At 37.7% G+C, this 21,335-nt stretch overlaps 1 protein-coding gene and 1 long non-coding RNA gene across 7 annotated transcripts in view; one reads left to right on the forward strand and one right to left on the reverse strand.

Moving 5' to 3' along the window:
- The window catches only part of LOC103141213 (neurexin-2-like), a 104,845-nt gene that overhangs the window by 41,352 nt on the left and 42,158 nt on the right, over window positions 1-21,335 (reverse strand). For 5 of the 6 annotated variants that reach the window (XM_016673953.1, XM_016673949.1, XM_007556745.2 and 2 more), the window contains 4 exons: window positions 13,432-14,531; window positions 11,532-11,552; window positions 3,626-3,655; window positions 3,381-3,392 (listed from right to left, as the gene is read on the reverse strand). In XM_016673953.1, the coding sequence (XP_016529439.1) occupies window positions 3,381-3,392; window positions 3,626-3,655; window positions 11,532-11,552; window positions 13,432-14,134 (766 nt within the window). In that variant the 5' untranslated portion in view covers window positions 14,135-14,531. The remainder of the gene's footprint in view (window positions 1-3,380; window positions 3,393-3,625; window positions 3,656-11,531; window positions 11,553-13,431; window positions 14,532-21,335) is intronic. The other variant, XM_016673955.1, reaches the window with a different exon arrangement.
- Window positions 1,397-9,673, forward strand: LOC107836803 (uncharacterized). Its single transcript, XR_001662764.1, has 2 exons — window positions 1,397-1,470; window positions 7,084-9,673. It is a non-coding gene; the product is annotated as an uncharacterized LOC107836803 (long non-coding RNA).

The following is a 21,335-nucleotide window of genomic DNA, read 5'->3' on the forward strand; positions in this document are numbered from 1 at the left end:
TAAATCTGACAGGAAAATTGTGGGGTCTCCTCAGGAGGGTTGTGGACAGGAGATGCTGTCAAGATCTGGAGGATTTGTAGAAATTTCACATTAGAGAGCGATCAGATATTGATCACTCTACCGGCGAAGATCTGTGACGTTTATAAATTCCTACGAAAGAAAAGAGCATGCTGAAACTGAAACAGCAAGTCCTTCAACAAAGAATTAGCTCAGGGAGTTTGTAATTGAGTAACTGTGACTTTATTTTTCCTACCCTCATTTCCTCTGCATGTTTGACCACAATAATGAACACATATGTTCATTAATATTAACCTTAAAGCAAAGTTTCTGTCAATGGAGCAGCCCCATAATCTAATTCGCAAGGGTAAGCGCATGAAGAAAAGCAGTGTTCACATACAGTTGGACAATCATCTTAACAATGGGCGACTGCAGATAAGGAGAGATTTAAAAAAATGTAGCTTACCAGCACAGTCCATTGGTGTCTGAATGATTTTACAATTTGCATTACATCAAGGATTTCTGTACATACCAGCCAATATTCACCCTCCCGAGGTTTGCATGAATCTATCACATCGTATCAGAAGTCCATCTCGAACAGCCCCTAAGGCTAAAGCTGGGTAATTGCTAATAACTAATGTTCCTTCAAACATTTAACATCTGAATAAAAATTTGACGTCTCATGTACATGCTATGATATCATTTTAATAACTGTGGGCTGCGTTATGGTTATCACTCGCCGATACAATTCTGTAAATCTTCCTTCTAAAATGAATTTCTCTTTTACATTAATGCATGAAATTAAGCAATTACATATCCCATTCTTCAGTTCATGGTAACTCATATTGTGTGTGGCTCTGGGACACACTTACTGTACAATGTCCTGAATCAGCTATAGAGCAGTTATTCTGAGAAAGCAGAGGATGTGGAAGCATTCAGCGTGTTCAGTCACAGCGTTCGGGCAGCTTAACTGCCCTTAAATATGCAAAAATGGGCTCCACAATTAGAAAACAATAAAAGCAGACTTCAATCTAACATATCAGACCCGTGCTTGGCCTGTAGCTGCGTAATTTGTAGGTGCAGATAAACCGGTCTAATTTGATTAAGTAATTTAATCAGAATAGCCTTGATATCATAATCAGCTCAACACAAAACATGTACATGAGAACATTGAGTGCCGCCACGCCCTCTTTTTTCAGAGGATGTGAAAATAACACAAGATGACAGACAAAGCAATTTCAGTTCACAGCTGCAGATTATTCAGTTTTATGTCTCTGGGGAAATTGAGTTAAAAAAAAATGCAAAGAACACAGGAAGTGTAACGATAACCCAACAGCAGTGTTTTTTTCTTTTCTTTTCTGCTTAGGTAACTCATTTTCTCGAGGACTTGGACAGAATGGGTCATCAAAGCCGTGTCTCAAGTAGGTTTCAAGGCAGTACAGACAGCCATGGAGACACGAGGAAAACCTGAAGGTACAGCACATGCTTCAAAACTAAATGCCTATATGTGTTTGAATTTATATGTACAGACAGTGCTTTATAAAAGGATTGTCTCCTTACAGATTACTTCTGTTTTGAGATTTTTTTGGCACAATTAAATATTTCAGACCATCAAGCTAAATTTAACATTAAACAAAGATAACCTCCATAGAAACTGCAGTTCTCAAAGGACGATTTCATTTATTTGGGGTGTAAGCTATCCAAACCAACTTGTTTCTATGTGAAACAGTATTTGTCCCTTAAACATACTGACTGTTTGAGAATTGCCATCAAGTGTTTCCTACAACTGGTGATGATTCTTTTAAACTGCTGTGGAGGAATTTTGGTAAGACAATCTCAAACAACAACAACAACAACAACAACAACAACAACAACAACAACAACAACAACAACAACAACAACAACAATAATAATAATAATAATAATAATAATAATAATAATAATAATAATAATAATACATTTTTTTAAATTATGATTTTAATTAAAAAAGGGAGATGAAGTGAACTAACCCTTCATATGCCCTCTTGTGGAAATAGTGACAGCCATCTAGCTCCATTAAGTGGTTGTGCAGCCTAGGAGGCAATAACCATTAAGCATTTCCTATAAGTGGCAATGAGTCTTTTAAATTGCTGTGGAGGAAATTTGGTTGCACTTTCAGTTGCAGAATTATTTTAATTCAACCACACTGGTGGTTTTTGAGCACAAAAAGTCTCCTTAAGACTATGCAACCTCACCTTAATCACATTTATGGGCCAGACTTTGAGTAAGTGCCTCCAAAATCTCCATTTATTTATGTATTTAATTTTGTGCACCAGTCAATGCTAGGTCTACTGATGTGCTTTGGATCATTATTCTCCTGCATAACCTAAGTGTGGTTCAGATTAACGTCACAAACTGATCTGAATTTGTGGTTTCATCAAAATAAAGCAGCAAGGTAGTTCCAGACATTAACACTGCTAGTCTGGTGTGATGTTCTTTATGCCTAACAGGTCACACACTTCCCAAAATGTTTCCGTTTTTGTCTCATCATTCCACTCAACATTTTCCAAAAAAAATCTTGGGAAACAAAGATAATTTCTTTGGTAAGTCTAAAACAAGACATTGTGTTTTCTTTTTTTTCGCCCAGCAGTGGTTTTCATCTCAGAACTCTCCCCTGGATGCCATTTTGAAAAGTCTCTTTCATATTGTTGAATCGTCAATACTGACCTTACATAATTGATGTAAGTGAGGCCTGCGGTGCATTCAATGTTATGGGTCTCTTTTGCTACTTGAGTGAGTTCTTGAGTGAGGTTATCTTTGATATACAAAAAATGTTCATGATCTGAAACATTTGAAATCGACAAAAACGCAAAAGCAGAAGAAAACTGTAAGGGAGCAAATACTTTTTCTTAGCATGGTAAACACATCTCAGAATTAATTTAGGTCATATTTTTTCCCAGTTTAGCAGCAGATGCATGTTTGCCTTCCAAGGTTTTACTCTCACTGCTATGGCTTTATTTTAATTTAAGCGTTCTACAGAGTGTGAAAAATGATAAATAACAGCATTGCCAAGTGTGTATTACTGGGCTGCTAGCTCTTTATTAGCGAAACTCCCCAAGGTAAAGATTTCTCTTCCATTTGTGCTTTGAAATCCCCTGCTGATCAATGATCATAAGCAACTCACTGAGAAATCTGGGTAGTTTTGAAATGAAACCCTGAGAATGAAAAGTAGCAAAAACCTAATGCAAGAATCTATTCCTACCAGAATACAATTATCTGTCCTGATTGTTTTGAAAGTGCTAAAGCTACTTTTGGGATGTGAAACCTTTGCGCATCATCACTGAATCGTCTGAAAACACCATTAAACCAAACCAAATAAATTCTATTAGCATTAGAAGCATTACCTTGGCGTAAAACTGCAGAGATGAAGATGTTCCAGTAGATCAGTCAGTGGTCAGGACAAGGGTTTGACGGACAAATATTGAGTGAGTAGTGAGAATAACATGAGAGGAAGCATAAAATGAACAGGCAAGTATATGTAAAAAATAAACAAAAAGAGGAGAGGAAATATTAGTGCAGCACAGTAAACTGAATGATCTCTGGGTGTTCAGGTGGCTGGGAGGGAAAAGCAAAACAATAGACCCCATACCTTGGCGGTTTAACATCAGGTGCGCCAGACCTTGAGGGAAAGAACAGAAAAAAGGATACGAAAACAGGAAGTTCATAAAGAGGTTCGGGAGAACAAAAGCATTGTCACAATGTTGGACTGCAGTTTGTGACAGACATCCTTGGGGGTAGGTACGGATGTCAAAGTTCAAACTAAAATATAAGGGGAAAATTAAACTCAAACAGACAAACATCTCAAGGGAGGAGAGGGGAGGCAAGGAGAGAAAAAAACATCTTGACCGGCGCAACCCGCACAGGTAGTTGCTCACACAGATGCTTTTTTCTAATGGAACACATATTGTATGTTTACTAGATGCAGACGTTTGGGATGTGTTACTATACATAGAGGCTGCCGTGTATTGAAAACCCCTCGTATAAATAAACCGCACTCTGGTAAAGTTCATTCACCGATTTTTATTATGCTTTGCAGATGCACAGTTGATTTTTTGAAGTTCTTTGCAAATATATTCCTAGCCCTTCAACTTTTTAACCTTCCGGCATATTTTAAAAAAAATGAATAGAAAAAATATATTTGTGTCATTTTATGAAGATTTTAGATGACATTTCAACACAGAGCAAAACCTAATGGTGCATTTAAAAACCTAGAAGGTGTGGTGTGTAGTTGTATTGATTTAACCATGTTCACTGAGGTTCATGTAAACGTTGGTGAACATCACTTTTCAAGTCTTGCCACAGAGTCCCAGTTGGACTTAGGACTGAATTCCGATTAGACTCCATCAACCAACTTTGCTTAAACCTGAGTCTTCCCAATGTAGCCCTCGTTATATGCTCAGGCACAATGAAATGTTGAAAACATTATCTTGTCTTGTATTTAATTCTACCCGACTTTTCATCAGCTCAGACCAGCTTTCCTGTCATTCCTACAATAAAGTATTCCCGCAGCATAATGTTGCCACCACTATGTCCAACCCTGCGTTCTAGTAGTTCTAACCAGAGCTCCTTCGATCACCTTGTAGTTTCATAACCTAACTTTGCTTTAAACTTTCTCTTTAATTTCATCCCTGATCTGTTGTGTTTTCTACTTCATGATGAAGTTTGCTCACTGTTGTCCACTTAAAAACCTCTGAGGCCTTCACTGAACAGCTGGGCTTAAAAGGCATGCCACACTTTAAGCATTTTCATTTGTTCCAAAAATTTAAACCATCTTCAAAATTACACAATCTTGTGTGTTGAGCTGTCAAATAAAATCTCAATGAAATGCATTACAGTTGGTTGTTGTAAACTGATAAAAATGCGCAAAAGGATGTGAATATTTTCTACAAGGCTCTGTATATTTAGACTTTGATTTAGCACAGCTCTATAAAAGGGAAGGAGCGACACAATTCATCCCAATGGGAAAGTAAATGCAAAGTAACGAGGCACCTTACTGCAGGCGACAATGAATAAAATCCTTAGAGGATTGCCATATGCAGACTATGTAGAGCAAAACGGTGAGAATTACATTCCTGTACGCCTCTGTTCTGTATCCTTACCTCTTCTGTAATGCACATACACATGTGAGACACAGCAACATCTCAGTAGGTCAGCTGAAAATTGTACGGCATACGTCACCTGCAACCGTGAGGCCACTGTGCCAATAAACACAAACGGCTCTCATCAGTGTGTTAGTGCTGCACAGTAAGTCATTTATATTACTCATTAATACTTACATTACCACTATTGTCCCATTTTAGTCATTAGTTAAAACTTTCAGAAGGGCCAGGTTGCAGAAATCTACTCACATGTACAGCTGAACAAGGCTATTAATGCTGCAGCTCTGAGTGTGGAATGAACATAATTACCCCTGGGAGGGTCCTTGCTTGCCAACACGTAGGCTTTTGATAGAGTGTGCCATCGCAAAGCCAGTGACTGAGCCTCTGCTCACTCACAGGATTCAGCCAAAGCCCAGTCTGCATAGCAGACAAAGAGCTGCTGTGTGCACCCACACTGCGGCTGTGCAATCTACATGACAGGCCAATCTATGCATCAACCGAGTCACCAGAAAGGGAGAGAAAGAGAGAGAGAACAAAAAGTTGGCTTTTAGTCGGCTGCAAATCTCTGATATGTACAATCATCTTCCAGAAAACAAGCAATATCTGAATACATGACAGAATAAAGAAGGTGTGACAGAAGGGTTTCAGACTCTGGTGTTCAACGGTGGAATCACACCGAGTCAAACTAAATTGTACTGCAATGTGCTTTGTTGCTGCTTGGATGGCCTGCAGGTTGTTGTTTTTTTTTCTTTACTTTGCCTTCATTCTTATGCATATTGTACTTGCTTTTCACAAACCTACGAGTGATTCACGTTTTCTTTAGATGGCTGGGTTGTGTATGTACAGTACAAAGCTTTCTCTTTCACTCTCTCTCTAACTGCGACTGGATTAAGATCCAGTTGGTCTCCTCCTCCTCCAGCTTTTCTGCTACAAAGCTGAAGAAAGGTCTTTTGACCAAAACATTTAGCCTCCTCGCACCGCCAGTTTCAGTAGTGCACCGGGCAACGAAAATCCGCATCTTTCTGAAACGCTGGCAGAGAAAACAGGTCAAGGTGGTTGCCTCGCGAACACACCAGTCGGTGAATTAAGTCTATGACGATATTTCAAAACACTCGTGTGGATTAGGAGAGGTGTCGTTCCTGCCCTTTCATAGAGGCGGCCAACTATTGAACGTGTGCTTCCTACTTTGCTGCGCCTTCCACCCAAATCTCAGTGAGTGGAAATGCAGAGATAACTGGCTCAGACCTGTAGAGTCCCAGTAGAGGAGAAAGACTGTGGAAATAAGCTGCCCGTCCCACCCATAATCTACCAGCTTTCTATTTTTAAATAAGAAGCAAACTAAACCGCTGAACAAAACTACTTTGCATCGCTACTTAGAATCCTTCTGACTTGGCCTTATAAAGGTCATTTGTTTTTATTGTCAGACAATGGAAAATAACCATTGTCAATTTCTAATTGAACTAGGAAGATGTAAATTGGCTGATTTTTTTTGTTCTGGGGAAGCTTCAGGAAATAATTGGTTTGGTTTGTTCATGTTCACATTCTGTGAATAAACATTAGAGATGCACCGAGAAATCGGATGGGAACTGGAACAGAATGATCGCCAACACGACCAACTGCTTTAAAATAAACAAAAAAAAAAAAAAAGAAAAGTTCTTTCATGAATAAACAAATGCAGTAAATCTGCTACAAGGTTGCAAACAGCACAAAACTTTTCAGTGTGGAAGCTGTATCAGATGGAAGATTTTTTTCATTTTAGGGATGAGTGAGCAGCAAAAAGAAGCAACATAAAAGGAAACTATTATTTCTAGATCAAGTGATAAACTGCAGGAATTCTATCGCTGATTTAGAGTCCAATTAACAAATTTAGCAGTTTTTTTTTTAATCGCTCTTTATATGCTGAGGGGTCAGTAGTTTCATATTCAACTATTTTAATGATCTATTGCAGGTTGAGAATGCACTCAACATGGGAAAGGATGACAATCTTTATACTATCAAATAAAAAAAAAAAACCCCACATATTTCCAAAAGCACAACAAACAGGTTAGTGCTATCTCTCAATAAACATGTAAAGTATTTTTATATTCTAATATAACATAAAGGCAGAAAAAAGCTGATTTTCAATAGCCAACTGAAACCCACTAATATTATGAACTGCAAAAGGCCTTTACTCACTCATTTATTATTTCTTCCTGGCGTTTTTTTCCAGCTCCATAGCCCTTCACTTTACTTGTCAGAGTTATTTATTACAATGATTAGCATTTTGATTATGCTAGACCCAGGGAGCTGGTACTTTTCTTTCAGGAATTATCTGTTAAATGTCACACAAAAAAATAAATACATTTCACATAAATGGCTAAAAATGCCTGGTAGATTTTTTAATTCTCAAAATTAAGGTATTAGTTCAACTTTATTTGAGTACTCAATGCAAAGGTTTGTTGCTTACAGTGTTTAGTTTACAATTAAGACAATTTAAAATGCCAATTCCAATCGGAAATAATCCACGAACTCTCCTCGGTGCATCTCTAATTCACATCCGTGTGCTTTGTAGGCATAATGTACATGAATAAAAAAAATAATCCTACCCAAAAACTTCTCTCTGCTTTGCTACAATATTCAAGTCCCAATTATAGCCAAAGCAGCCAATTCCATTACTAAACAGGACTTGGTGAACCAGTACTTTCTCAGTACAGGTTCTTTTTTACACAGCCAGAGGCACCAACCTTGTCAAGGTAAAAGTCATCTTGGCACAAAACCTTTACTGGGTGAAAGAAAGGAATTGTTTTTGTCAGGAGCTAAAGGTAAAGCTCATGAAAACTGATAATCAATCAAAACATTAAGAGCATCATTGATTGTGGTTAGCAATGAAATAAGCTTATTTTGATTGGGGAATATGTCAAAGAGTTATTGCTTTTTGTAGCTGTGAAAATCATTTCCAAATCAAACAGTTTCTGCATTTTAAAATTATAGTTATTTTAATGAACCCTGCCTAATTACAGTTTCTAAACCTGTAAATAGAGAGCAGCTGGTTATGACTATGTAAAGTATCCACAAACAAGACTGTTGTTTTCACATTAATAAATTAAGTTGATGATATTAACATAAATGTTTGGAATAATGTGAAAGATATAAACGGTCTCGATGCAATATGATCTGCGCAGAAATTTAGAATATAACAGAGGGAGGATCAAACATTTACTGGAAGAGAGATTTCAATTAAAGTAATGCCGTAGCACCAAGCTGGCTCTCTGGCTGTGAAAAATGGAACCAGTTAAGAACTGGCTCTACTTCTACTTCAACTGGTTTGGTGGAAAAAAAAACCCAAAAAAAAAAAACCTGTTTCCACTGAGCAAAAAAGCTTTTCACCATTGTTCAATAATGTGAAATAACAGCGAAAAGCGAAGGGTATTCCTTGAGACATATTTTCTCCTGTTTTCCTTTTTTTTCTGTCTACTGCCAATCATGATTTTCTTTTCACCTTCATCCAACATTGTAGAAACGTGTATTTTTAATTATTATTATTATTTTTTTTACTTTTAAAACTCTGTGCTTGAGGAGAAAATACTTTTTGGCATGACTACGTAAACTGAATACGATTTATTTCAACTTTTTATTGCAACATTACCCTTTTAAGATGTTCTATCTAGAGCATAAAAACAATTATCTCCAAACGTTTCGACAAAAAAATAAAGTGAAAACAGTTGGGGATGTTGAAAGGCATCATTATTGTGGCTTTAATTAGCAGACATCTGAGAAGAAAGAGGCAGCACAGACGGATTAGGATTTAGCATTTTTTTTTTTTTTTTCCCCCCACAAAAAGTACAGCATTTAGGGGCTAATAGTAATGACGGATTAGACCAAAGTCACTGCTGCTCCAAAATGCAAGCCTACGTGTCCTTTGTCCTTCACAAACTTTAACACTTGTTTTGTCCACCCTCCAACTAAAATTGCATTATTAGCATGTGTTTCATATAAATATATATGTGTATGCTTAAGATATATATATATATATATATATATATTTGGAGTGATTTCTCTTTCCATTTGCCTCTTGTGGTGGCTTCCCTTATCTCTTGTTCACAGATCTCGCAGCACGTCAGAGGCTGCTGCACTGTTTCGCCAGCTGAGCAGGCTCCGGCGCGGCCTTTGTGGGGACAGATCAATGCGAGCCCGCGTGCCGCATAATGCAGACGGACAACTCAGAGGACTCACCTGCTAATCCGAGAGGTTTTCACCATCTTAGAGCAGCTCCTCAGACAAATAAAGACTACTCCTGTGCCACTTAAAAACACACAGCAAAGGCCAAATATAGCATTTGGGTTACCATCTTTGTCATCTCTGTTGGGAGTAGGCGATTTAGGTAATGCATAGATCGGTCTATTTCAGCTGATGCAAGGGCAACAGAGAAGACTGGCTCCTTCTCACAGACTGCTGTGAAGGACAGAAAAGAGGCATCTGGTGAATGTGGTTTTTCCCCCCCCCACTCTTGTCAGTGTTGTTTTCATGCGTTCTGCAATGGGGGATTGTTTCCGTGTCAAGCTTTAATCCAATAAACATTCTGATGTGCTCTTTTTTTTTCTTTTTTTTTTGCGCATGTCATTTGATATTCCTTGCAATTTAGCTGTAAGCAGAGTCCTGACATCTTTGCTCACATTAGTAATGATTAATGCTTGTTTTTGCAATTTGTGCAGAGATGAAACCCATTAAATGTTGCTTAAAAATAAAAATCACATATCTCTGTGACTAAGTCTGCAAAACAGCAGAGAATCTACACTAAGGCAACCATCTCCACACATTCTGTTCTCATGCTTTTTGAGCTCCACGCACCTGCAGAGCTTTGCTGAAGTGTCCGGAGCACTTCAACATTTTCGCATTTTGTCACATTACAACCACCTGCTTCTGTGTATGTTGATGAAATTTGATAGGCCAACACAAAGCACTGCACAAATGTAAAATTGAAAGAAAACCATACATGCTTTTCTTAAATTTCTCATAAAGATCTAAAAAAAAACAAAAAAAAAAAAAAAAAAAAAAAACAAGTAACTGTCTCAGTATCCAGGGAACTTTAAGAGCTGTGTTTGTGAGGTTATGATTGTATGGAGTGACATACAGTCAAAGCTATAATTGCTTAATAGACTGCAGAGTATTTTAATGGCTTCTTTTAATAACAAATAACACAAAATACTGTAAACTATTTTTTACTTAATATTGCCCATTCCTAAGATCTCTGCTACTCTACACAAAGGTTGACTCAATGTACCAGATTCATTCTGAAGGCGCTTGGCTATGCTGGCTTTTACTTCGAGTAACCCTAAATAAAATCAAGTCCAGGCCACAGTTTTTTTGGTTTTAGTTTGTGAAACAATGTAGAAAAACCATTGCAGCGTTTTTTTTTTTTCTGTTTTAGAAAAAAATGTTTTACTTTGTATTTGTAATGTGACAAAATGGGAAAACATTCCAAAGGTATGAATTTTTTTGTCTATTTTGCTGTCATATGGCAAAACTGCCAAACCCACACACACAGGTGTGTGTGTATGGGTTTGGCATCTTGTGTAAGCTACAGTGATTTATAACGTGCACCAGAGCAGCACTCCTCATACTGGTCTCCTGAGTCCGTTGGCTGCCCTTTCACCAGAACCATGAGTCCTTACTGGGGGGGAGATGGATGTATCTCTCCAATGTCGACTAAACAAATCTCACAACTCACGCTCGATCTTCATTTCAGCTCGGTATGGGCACCTCATTAGAAACCAAAATGTAGTCAGTAGAAGTAGCACAAGATTTGTTTTTCCTCCCCCTTCATGAAAAGAAAAACCATCTTTCTAAATCTTATTACACACAAGTTGATTGTTGAGGTTTCAGTGATCAGTCATGTTGAGTTAAGTGATTTTGAGTCTAATACTTAATACTGCACACATACTGACCTCAGCACTTAATGGGACACTATACAAAGCAAACCGTATAACAGTAATTAAGATGTGAAAAATATGCCCTGCAGAGGCAGAAAAAAGAAGGATTCATAAATAATTGAACTGCAACTCTGCACTGTCATTTGCTCCTTTATGGAGTTTGTGAATGTTGTCCATATTGTGTGACACCCACGCACTCTGCAGACCTTTAGTCACCTTGAGCGCGCTGATTATGTACACAATGAGCGTTCAGCACATTAGGCGCTTTTCCCTTTTCGTGACCCTGTGACCGGCTATAGTATGTCTCAGCTCAGCTTAATTTGTTGGATGTTGGAACTGCAGTCCAAACTGAAAATAACAACCTTATAATAACCAAACACACTCTCTCACACAGTCATGCTAAGGTGATATCCTTTGCAAATAAGAACATCACCATAAAACAGGCCACGTTCTCCGTTTGCGCTCATTATCGGATGCATTTCCTTACCTTCGACTTCTCTCTGGACAGCTGCAGGGGAACAAAGAGCAGAAAACTGACGTTTACAATGTTGACAACAGAATAATACATGAAATGTGCATACCAAACCATGGATACACTGTGCTATGTTATATATTTTCTTGTTGTTGCTCTGAATAAGAAAATGCATGCTGGCTAAAACAATTCAGCCTTGCGCAGTGGGGTGTGATTTTTTTTTTGCCCATTATATTCACAGCAATAAAATGAATGCCCTTTAATGGAGGCATTGTATCACATCTGTGGCACATAAATGAATTCTAGACAATCACTGTTAAATTAAAAGGACCGCAGTTTGGGGATCTTTAGTATTTTAGACTATAAAGAAACCCTGTGGTTGGACCACATGGTTTCCACGTCAGTCATATTTTTGATGACTAGCATTCATAAAACAGCAAACCTTGAGTGCAGAGTGGAAAGTATATTCTGCGTTTACGCGTTCCGCTCCGAGCTGCAGGAGGTTAAGAGCTCACTTTATAATGCTAAATTCTTTGCTCAGCGTTTTCCAGAAGAAGGAAATGACATCCATTTTGGGAGGCCCGTTAGATGTCTGAGCATTTAAAAAAGAAGAAGAAGAAAAAAAAAAAAAAGATGCAAACACCGATCACATTAGACGGCTTAAATCCTCTGTCTTGTGAAGATAACTGCTTCACCGAACAGCCTGTGAGCACTGCTGGAGCATACTTTGTCTTGGATTGCTGTTAAGTGGGCTTTATTGATTATCCCCAGGAGCTCAATGAGAGTTTGAACTATATGTTTAGAAGGGGATATTAATAACATATTGGTACCATTTATGGGCCAAACAAATGCAGCTGATGGTAGCATCTGCCGTATAGTGCAAAAGAATTACAAACGACGGCTCCAGTCAGAAGTCTGCATGAGCCCAACAGGGGCGTGTTTGTCCTGTTAACATAACAAACCACTCTTTTTTTTTCCCCCAGAGTGGAGTGAATACTAAACATACATCTTCGATGATTTTTAATTGAGGAGTTTCTCTAATTCACATAATCAAAGTAATATATACATATGAGCTAAAATTTGGCTGGTGCCCTCTTTGGAGAAACAAGTTTAGAACATAATTTGGTTTCAATCTTGCCTCATCTCAGCAGTTGCCTGAGTTGGAGCAACTAACCCAAACATTTGTAAAAACTGGTTTGGTCGGGAAAAGTCTTCCCAAAACTCTAACCTCAAACCTGTTTGAAAAAATTCTGAAACATACTTCAGAGCTGACTCCATACCAGAGAGGAAACCAATTTCAAAGAGCTGCAGCAATCAGAATTATATTGCTGATTCATTCCGTTTTTAAATTTTCCTTAAAAAATGAACACTAAACAAACATTGTGCGTGCATGTAAATAGGTGAGCATTTTTGTAGAAAAATGTAAATAAACAAATATAATTTGTTAAAGTTGTTTGCATAATCACTCCACCCTTGGAAAAAAAGACCTCAAGCTAAAAGTCCAAACTATCATCATAAGGATAACGTAAACAATGAACCAGTCAGCAAAACTAAAGACAAAAACAAGAATAATTCTGAAACACAGCATGTCAATATGATTTATGAGTTGCCCAATATGAAATCAGTGTGTTTTGTCTTTAGGCTGTAACACATCAAGTGCATCTGTATAACAGAACTGAAGATTAAAATTTATTTTCCTGGAGCAGATGTACCGTTTGAACATTTGGTAATTTTCAGCAGCTGTTGGCAAACTTATGAGGGACTCAGATTAATAATTGCGTGAGCCTCAAATTAATAGATTTTCTATGAATTTTAAAACAGCGTCTGGTCTTGCTTACTGAATGAAACTCCATCGAGCCTGTAAATCTTTTCACACATCTTGCAGAAAGAAGAAAGAAGATTGGGGTTTACACACCTTCTTGGCAGTACCTTCCCCTATAGCTGGTATTGATACATTCACAGAGGACCTCTCCTTGGCTGACAGAGCACAGGCCTTGGTTGCTGCAGGGCGAGTATGCGTCACATATATACTCCAAATCATTGTGCACGGCTTGACCGTCCAGCAGCACAGGCAGAGCATCTCCCACTTTCAAATTGGTTATAAAGCCCTGGAACGGGGGCTCGTACTTGACGGTGCTCGACGTCAGAGCGGAGAGACGCACATCGGGTGAGATCCCGCCGACGTACAAGTCGCTGGCCACAACCATCTCTTTCCTCTTGGACTTCACCTCGGCCACTTTCTCTTCGTTGTCTAGCATTAATCGGGTCTCCCTGTAGTTGCGGGTGAGGAGGACTCTGTGCCAACGCTGGTCACTGACGTACGTCTCCGTGTGGAGGGAGGCCGGCTCTGCGCAGTGGATGGTGAATCGCATCTGAAGCCTCCCGTCTGCGATCAGGAGCTCCAAGAAGTCGCAGTTCCCGCCGTCATCCAGGTAGAGGACCAGGGCTTTGGTGATGTTGGTCTTCAGAATAAAGCTCAGCTCGCCTGTCGACTTAGCGTCCCACTGAGCATAGCGAGTCCACTGACCAGGTACCCCTTCGTATTCCAAGGCTACTCCTGTTAACACTAAACATGCTAAAAACAAAAAGCAGGAAACCTTGCGTTTACAGCTGCCCATGATGGTTTCTCTCTGCTTCCTATTGTTGGCGTCTGTGTGTTCTCCAATTTAATCAGGGAATGTTATCTAATGTCTATAATATTTTTGAAGTCACCATAAAATAGGCGGAAGGAAAAAAAAAACAAAAAAACACTTAAAATCCTATGTGCAGCACAGTTTGTTCAGCACTGACTGCCTATCCTGATCTGTTTTTGCCATCTCTTGACAATCGAGGCGCATCTACTTTTCATCTGAGGAAGAGAACAAACAATGCGAGCGATCCACAGTACTGTGTGCTTCCTCGTCTTCGCCATCCAGTGACTTGGCCTCCATCCAGCACTGCTCCTGTCAGTTCTCCATGGGTTAGCTAGGCATGCAGCCTAGGTACAGCCTCCACTCTGCTCAGCATCCCAATATCCTAAAACATGAAAGAAGAATGTGTAATGAATTGCTGGAAGCATTATGAGCCTCTGATTGCACAAAAAAGGTAAATAATCTGCATTCATTACCGATACCGTGGCAAATGAATTACAAAAATCTAACAAATTATTAAGGAGGGAGATATGGAGATCAGGGTAATGTATTCAGAAATCAGCATTTAGAAGCTTTTAAGGGCAACTTTTAAAAACAAAGATTTTGACTAGTGAAAAGATGTTTTCCACTAGTAATGGGTCCTCTAAAATCTGGCAACCTACCACATCCCCTCAAATCAAGCAAACGGAGAAAGCAGCTAAAGTCAACTAATTTCCAAAACGATAGTGGGGTGTTTGAAAATTACCCACAAAAATATGTTGGCACAACATAAAGGCTGACTAACTTGAAAAATATCAAGCCCCTAACAGGTTCCTCCTGGCACTCAAAGAAAGAAGGTACAAATGAGCAAAACAAGTCGGTCCGTAAATAAACAAGAAAAGTAAAAAAAGAAGTTTATTTTCTGTCGATAAGAAAAGGATTGCCATACCGCTATCAAATATTGTACTTAGCAACGATCTTTTAGAATAACGTCCCACTGAAGTAACCCCTGACGCCACTTTAACACCAGACTAAATCATTAACAAATATTATTCCGTTTCACAGGTTTTCCTAATATTGTACAGTCCTATACGACAGTACACAAGTTTGATCCAGTTACCGTTTATCTTTGTCCTGGTGACACAGGGAGCTCACCTGCACCCGTGTGACTCGCCCAATGTGAAGCCTTGTGTGTGTGATGAAGGGGTACACCTTCATCACACACACAATGGCTAGGCAGTACTTCAATTAGCCTAATTTACTTTCCCACTTTTGGCACAAGAGATATTGGCTTCAACAAAAAGATCAGCAAAGTGCCAAAACAAGGTGAGATCACACCATTAATCCATCTCATGCAAAAAGGGATACAGTACCAAAGAATCAAAATTTAAAAAATGTACCATGTGCTTTAGATTCGAATGTGCATCTAAAGTCGCTGGCAGGTTGAGTGAAACCGTAAGTTATTTAGTCTGTAGTTTTGTGTTGTAACGCTGACATGACGTAGTAGTTTTAGAATTGAAGGATGGGAATGATAAAATGGGAGCAGACCTGGTACAACAATGCTACAACTCATGAAATAAGTAAAACTTTAGATTCTACGTGAATGATTCCTTCTGTCTACTCGTCCCAGAATATTTACGTTTTAGCAAGAGAATAAACAAACAGTAAGTATGGAGTGTACAGAATACACAGCTCGGTAGAGCTCATTTCCCAAAGCTGCCTTAAATCTATTATAATAAGATAGAAGAGCAAACCCCTCGTATGATCCAATTAAGCGATTAAACACTAAATCGACAGCCACAATCGATTACGGCTTTCACAAAAGAATGGAACAGTTGTAGATATTCATGATTCCTCCAGAATACATTAGCTCACACAGTCCCGTTCAAATCAGAGTATAATTTATTTAGGGCATTTAATTCCTTTTAAACGTTCAAGAATATCTGCAGCTACTGGAGCTTCTTCTTATTAATAAGAGCAAACTGATGCCAAAATCGGCTTCCTATGGGGGAAAGAAAAATTTAAACGGATAACAGAAGTGCAACAGAGATTTCTTGACAAGATCAATCCAAATTTCTTACCAAAGTATCAGATTGCTGGAGGCTGAAAAAACTTACTGACAGACAGGTTTATCAAGGGAACAGCTGCATCGAGGAAGGTCATAAAAGCTGACACTTTCCTTGCAGAATGAGTTGCTATTTGTCAGGGTCACGCACGGTGTGGGAAATACTATTTCTGATACAGCCGGGGTTCGTATTGATTTTGAAAAACAACGCATTGGTCGTTTTGTACACGCTGAAATAAGGAGGGCTGTGGCACCTTTCAGGTTTAAAGCATCGTCGCATGTCGATCCTTCTCCAGCCTGTACTCGTTAAAATGAGCAAGTGGTATAAAAAATTCAAACATGAAGGCAGGACAAACACATTTTCTTTACAGCAAGAAGACTGTGCAACAGCTCAAGCCTGTTTATGAGTCCAAACGTCATGTTTTCTGTGGGGTTTTTACAGTAATAATCTTCTATCTTTTTTACAGCCAGTTCCATCAACATGGAGACACAGCTAAGCTAATAGAGACAGCGTTTCCCCACAAGAGCTCTGAGAGGCAACTCGGTCAATGTCAATTGCCTACAAACGTAAAAATAAAAAAATTAAAAAAAATCTAATCCTTATCCAGCAAACCAGCTGAATCTAGCTCATATAGGAACTGTGGGCCTTGTCATCTTTAATCTGTGAAAGGAATTTTATAGTAAACTCTTCAGAAACCAAGGCTTTTTCTGAAACCAAATAATGTGAAGTAGCACTTCACATTATTTATTCAGTTTATGACGACTATTTAAAGATAGCTTTAGAAAATTTTATTAAATGTCCAATGCAAACAAAAAACAAGAAAACAAAAATCTACAGAAAGCTTCTAAAACATTATATAGATGCAGCAGAAGTGTCTAAAGTGCCTTTCTTTGTGTCTGTGGAGCCTGTTAGGTTACAAAACTGTGACAACTTAACAGCAACGCTTGTAAAATGGCCCTGAGCCTTCTGTACATCTAATGGCTTTTCTCACTGGATAACATCCACTTTTTTCATTAAAAGCAGCAGGCCAATTACAGATCATGAGCACTATGGGCTCTAGCATTTATCCGGGGTTGTAAATTAATGTCATTAAATTGGAGACCTGTGCCCAAAACAATAACACAGCCAAATGTGCATCTCTATCTTCTGCCAACCGAAAAGCCCCGAAAACATTCAGCCTGCTGGTTTTTCTTCTTATATTGCATAAAGACTAATAGAAACAAAACAACTACAAAATAAAATACGCCTGGTAACACTTTACATTGGAAAACTTTATTCACACGGAGGCTCTCAAAATTTCACACACACACCCTTTGTGAAAAGTGTGTGCATGTTTCATCGCTTCAAAGGTTTGCGCCCATAAAATGGGACGTTTATCCTGTAAAATTCAACAGAAAACCAAATAAACCCTTTGAAACGGGGAAAAGCTATAAAGATTAATCACATAAATTTGCACATTTTGATGGTGATTCTGATTCACATCTTAACTCAGTGATCTTAGTCTACTTTTCCTTGCAACATATATCAGTTTGTATTAATTTCATCTTTATCATCAGCTTTCCAGCATTTTTTTTTTCATAAGTGAGACTTAAGAAACTCTAGGATCATTTCTTTGGGTGGCAATAATTTTGCCTGACAGCCACATTTCTCAGCTTAGGAACCTTAAGATCACCTACAGAACATAACCAGTGCATCCTGGAAATGCCTGCAGCTACCACACTGTTGCTAAAACAATGGTTGCCAGGGAAGATGCCACAGGAGATTGCCTTTAAAACAATCTTAGATAAATCTCCAGTTTCTATGTCATTGATAAGCCAATTTGCCCAATTATTTAATGAGTCTTTATTGAACCGGGGTATATAAATGCCATGCATCTTCTCCTGGCTAATATCCCATTGAGATCCGTCAGATCTTCTGCGCCCAGTACTAACTGTGCTGTTTCTCTGATTTTACTCTTTACAGGTTTATATGTTTGAGTCAAATGAACATTGTTCTTTTATTCCATGAACTACCGACAACATTTATCCAAAATCCCAACCAAAAATGTAGTATTCATTTGCAGAAAATGATAAATGGCCAAATTAATGAAAAAGATGAAATGCTTTCAGACCTCAAATAGTGCAAAGAAAACAAGTTTAGAAACACATTTAGAAACAATACTAATGTTTTAACTCAGGAAGAGTTCAGAAATCAATATTTGGTGGAATGACCAGAAGGTTTTCAATGGGGTTCAATGCAGTGTTGTTGTTTTTCTCTAGAACTGTATATAGTTCAAATTGAGGACAGTGGTGATTTTTATCCATAGTAAGACACTAACAACACAGTAAGAGAACCGGGTTGTGTACCATCATGTATTATTAAACCCTGGCAACTCCACTGAACTGCACTGTACACCCATTAACCAACTAAAACATTTACATAACAAACATTAAGAGTAATATAAAATGCATTCCATGGTAAATACTGATCGTGTGTCGTTCATATTTTAAAGCTTGCATAAAAAAATAAAAATAAAAATAAAAACTAAGCAGCTCACAAACAGCATTGTCCCATTACATTTATCTGGCTAGTCAAAATTAATAACTTACCAATAGACTTTATTTATATATTTTATGGAAAATTAAGAATCCTAATTTTTTTTATTTTCACAAACACAGTGAAGGTTTCATAAAACAAGACTGAGGTTAAAGGATTCTAAAGTAAGTAAGGTTTATTAAAAACCCCAGCACCAATTATTTTAAATTAATGAATTTAAAACAGAGAAATTGAGAACAATACATTGAACACATTTTAAAAATGTGATTCAGGAAGCATCAAAGTGACAGAGTTAACTGAATGCATGTCTATATAAAAGCACGTTCAGATGCTATTTAAAAGAGTCAATAGTCTCTGTGCCTCCAACAGTTAGAGGAAACGCTTTCCAAAGACTCGGTGCAACTGATTCAAAAAATCAATACTGAAGAGTTGAACACAGAGTGCATGAAACCATCAGCAACCTTTGGCTGGTAAACATAAGACCGTCAAGAGGAAGTTTCTGGTAGGTTTGAGATATACTGAGGAGCTTTTCACCTAAATGTTTGTGCAGGAATATTAAACTTTAAAATCTGCCAGGCAACGAGTGGAGTGAAGTCAAAACAGGAGTGAGAGTGACTTGTTTATTTGTGCAAGTTAGAATTTTTGCTGTGTTTTTTTTTTTTTTTTTTAACCTCAATACATTAAAATCAATTTCTTAAAAAAGAAAAGATTACCGTAAAAAAATAATTTTAGTAACCCAATAAAACCAAAAGCAAGGCTAATGAATTACAGGTCAGGTTTTGACCACAGCTGCCTTAGCAATCTTGAATTGCTTGAATTGCAATTAGAAAAAGAAATGAGTGCAAGATTGACTTCTTTCGACACTCTTTTCAATGCTTTTGAATCAAATTACCTCATATTTCATCAAAGTATTTTGATGAAATATGATGGACAAAAAAAAAATCCTGAAGCTAAAGAGAGAATATTCTCTGTTCCTCTTTCACACACTATGCAAAAGTCATGCATACGCAAGAAAGATGAAAAACATAATAGAGCATCTGCACAAAAGATAAATCAATATGTTACTTTAGTAATAATAGCCGGTCTTTAAACTTAAAACGTTTGCTATTTTAATTCCTGTTTGGAACTAAATATTAATGTGAAGCTCTGAATGGGATTGCATCTATTTTTTGTGTTATCTGTGCTACAAAATCACTATTGTTAAGAAAATAAATTTTAAATATGCTAGTTTTAAAAACTTAACATATCTTGATTGAAATAGCCTAATTATAGTTTTCAGATTAATAACTTATTCTGCCCTATGTGTTACCTGTAGTTACAGCAGATTGTTTGCTAAGATCTTTTGAACTGCCCTTTGTCTGTGTGGGAAACAATTAGGAGAAGTTCCAGCTTTCACACTGATCTGTGAAAAACCATAAAACACCAGGAGTTCAGGCCAGCGGAGGAGAAGCTCTGCTTCGACTTTGTTAAGATAAAGGTGACAACTGGTGTTTGATCTTGTAAACAAATTGTGGGGAGTTTCTAACTTTAAAGAGGGTCCGAGACAGCTCCTGGTTGGATGAGCAAAGATACGCCTTATTTGAATAAATTAAAGACAAGAATACGCCTTTACTATAAAAGTTTGTACACAGGAGTAACAAATCAGATTTGCTCTTGCAACTCTCCAAAGACGTCTTTGCTTTTCTTTCTTCTTCTTTTCCATTTGTCTCAGGTAAACGAAGGTCTGTTTTAGTCTGCATGAAGTGTCTGTGTTGTTGATGTCATGTTATACTTTAAAATGTTAGAATAAACTCTGTAAATGTATGACGTGGAGCATTGACTGTCATATCTGCGTGGCTTTTGTTTCCACGCATGGAATCATTGAATCCGGGAGCACAAGAGAATATAACGAGCCAGAAGTTAATGATTTTATTCACTATTTTTTTGTTCCCACCAGTCTGTTTCCTGGTGTTCCCATAGCCATGTAACAATTTTGGCCTTAGCTTTTGAAAATCACTCTTTAATGTTGTTTAATTTCACCCGCCTGCTCTCTCCTTGCATTTGGGTCCTGCGCTTCATCATTTCATGACAAAGTCTAAAAGTGTTTTTCAAATGAAGCTTTTTATTTCAGAATTTTTACAGTTTATGAATTAATTAGCAGAAATAACTCAAATATTACTTCAAATATTGACATGTTTTCTACACTTATTTTAAAACTACAAGTAGAATTTCTATGTAATTACAAAGTTACTCTTTTGCAGTTTCACATTAAATTGGTTTTACATAAATCTTAATGCTTTTGAAAGCAAACTTAGCTTTTTGTTTCTTCCTTTACAGCAGCAACATACATTTTATTTAGTTTAAAGCAAATGAAAACAATAAAGTCTGCTCAGTCAATTTTCTGATAGACGTAGCAAAAATTTACAAGCAAAGATTTTAACACTGCTAAAGAGCAGGTTATAGAAATTTATAATCCTGGAGGCTTTCTCTGTCCACCTGCACCCGGTTGGACAACCATGTCATAAAAACTGTATGAGTCATGCCCCACAAGCAAAAAAAATACAGAAAAAAAAAAACAATCTGGACAATATGCTAAATTCATATTTCTTTGACACTGCAACAGATTTGCT

Source organism: Poecilia formosa, unplaced genomic scaffold, assembly GCF_000485575.1.
Source record: "Poecilia formosa unplaced genomic scaffold, Poecilia_formosa-5.1.2 Scaffold3, whole genome shotgun sequence".
Classification (NCBI taxonomy): domain Eukaryota; kingdom Metazoa; phylum Chordata; class Actinopteri; order Cyprinodontiformes; family Poeciliidae; genus Poecilia; species Poecilia formosa.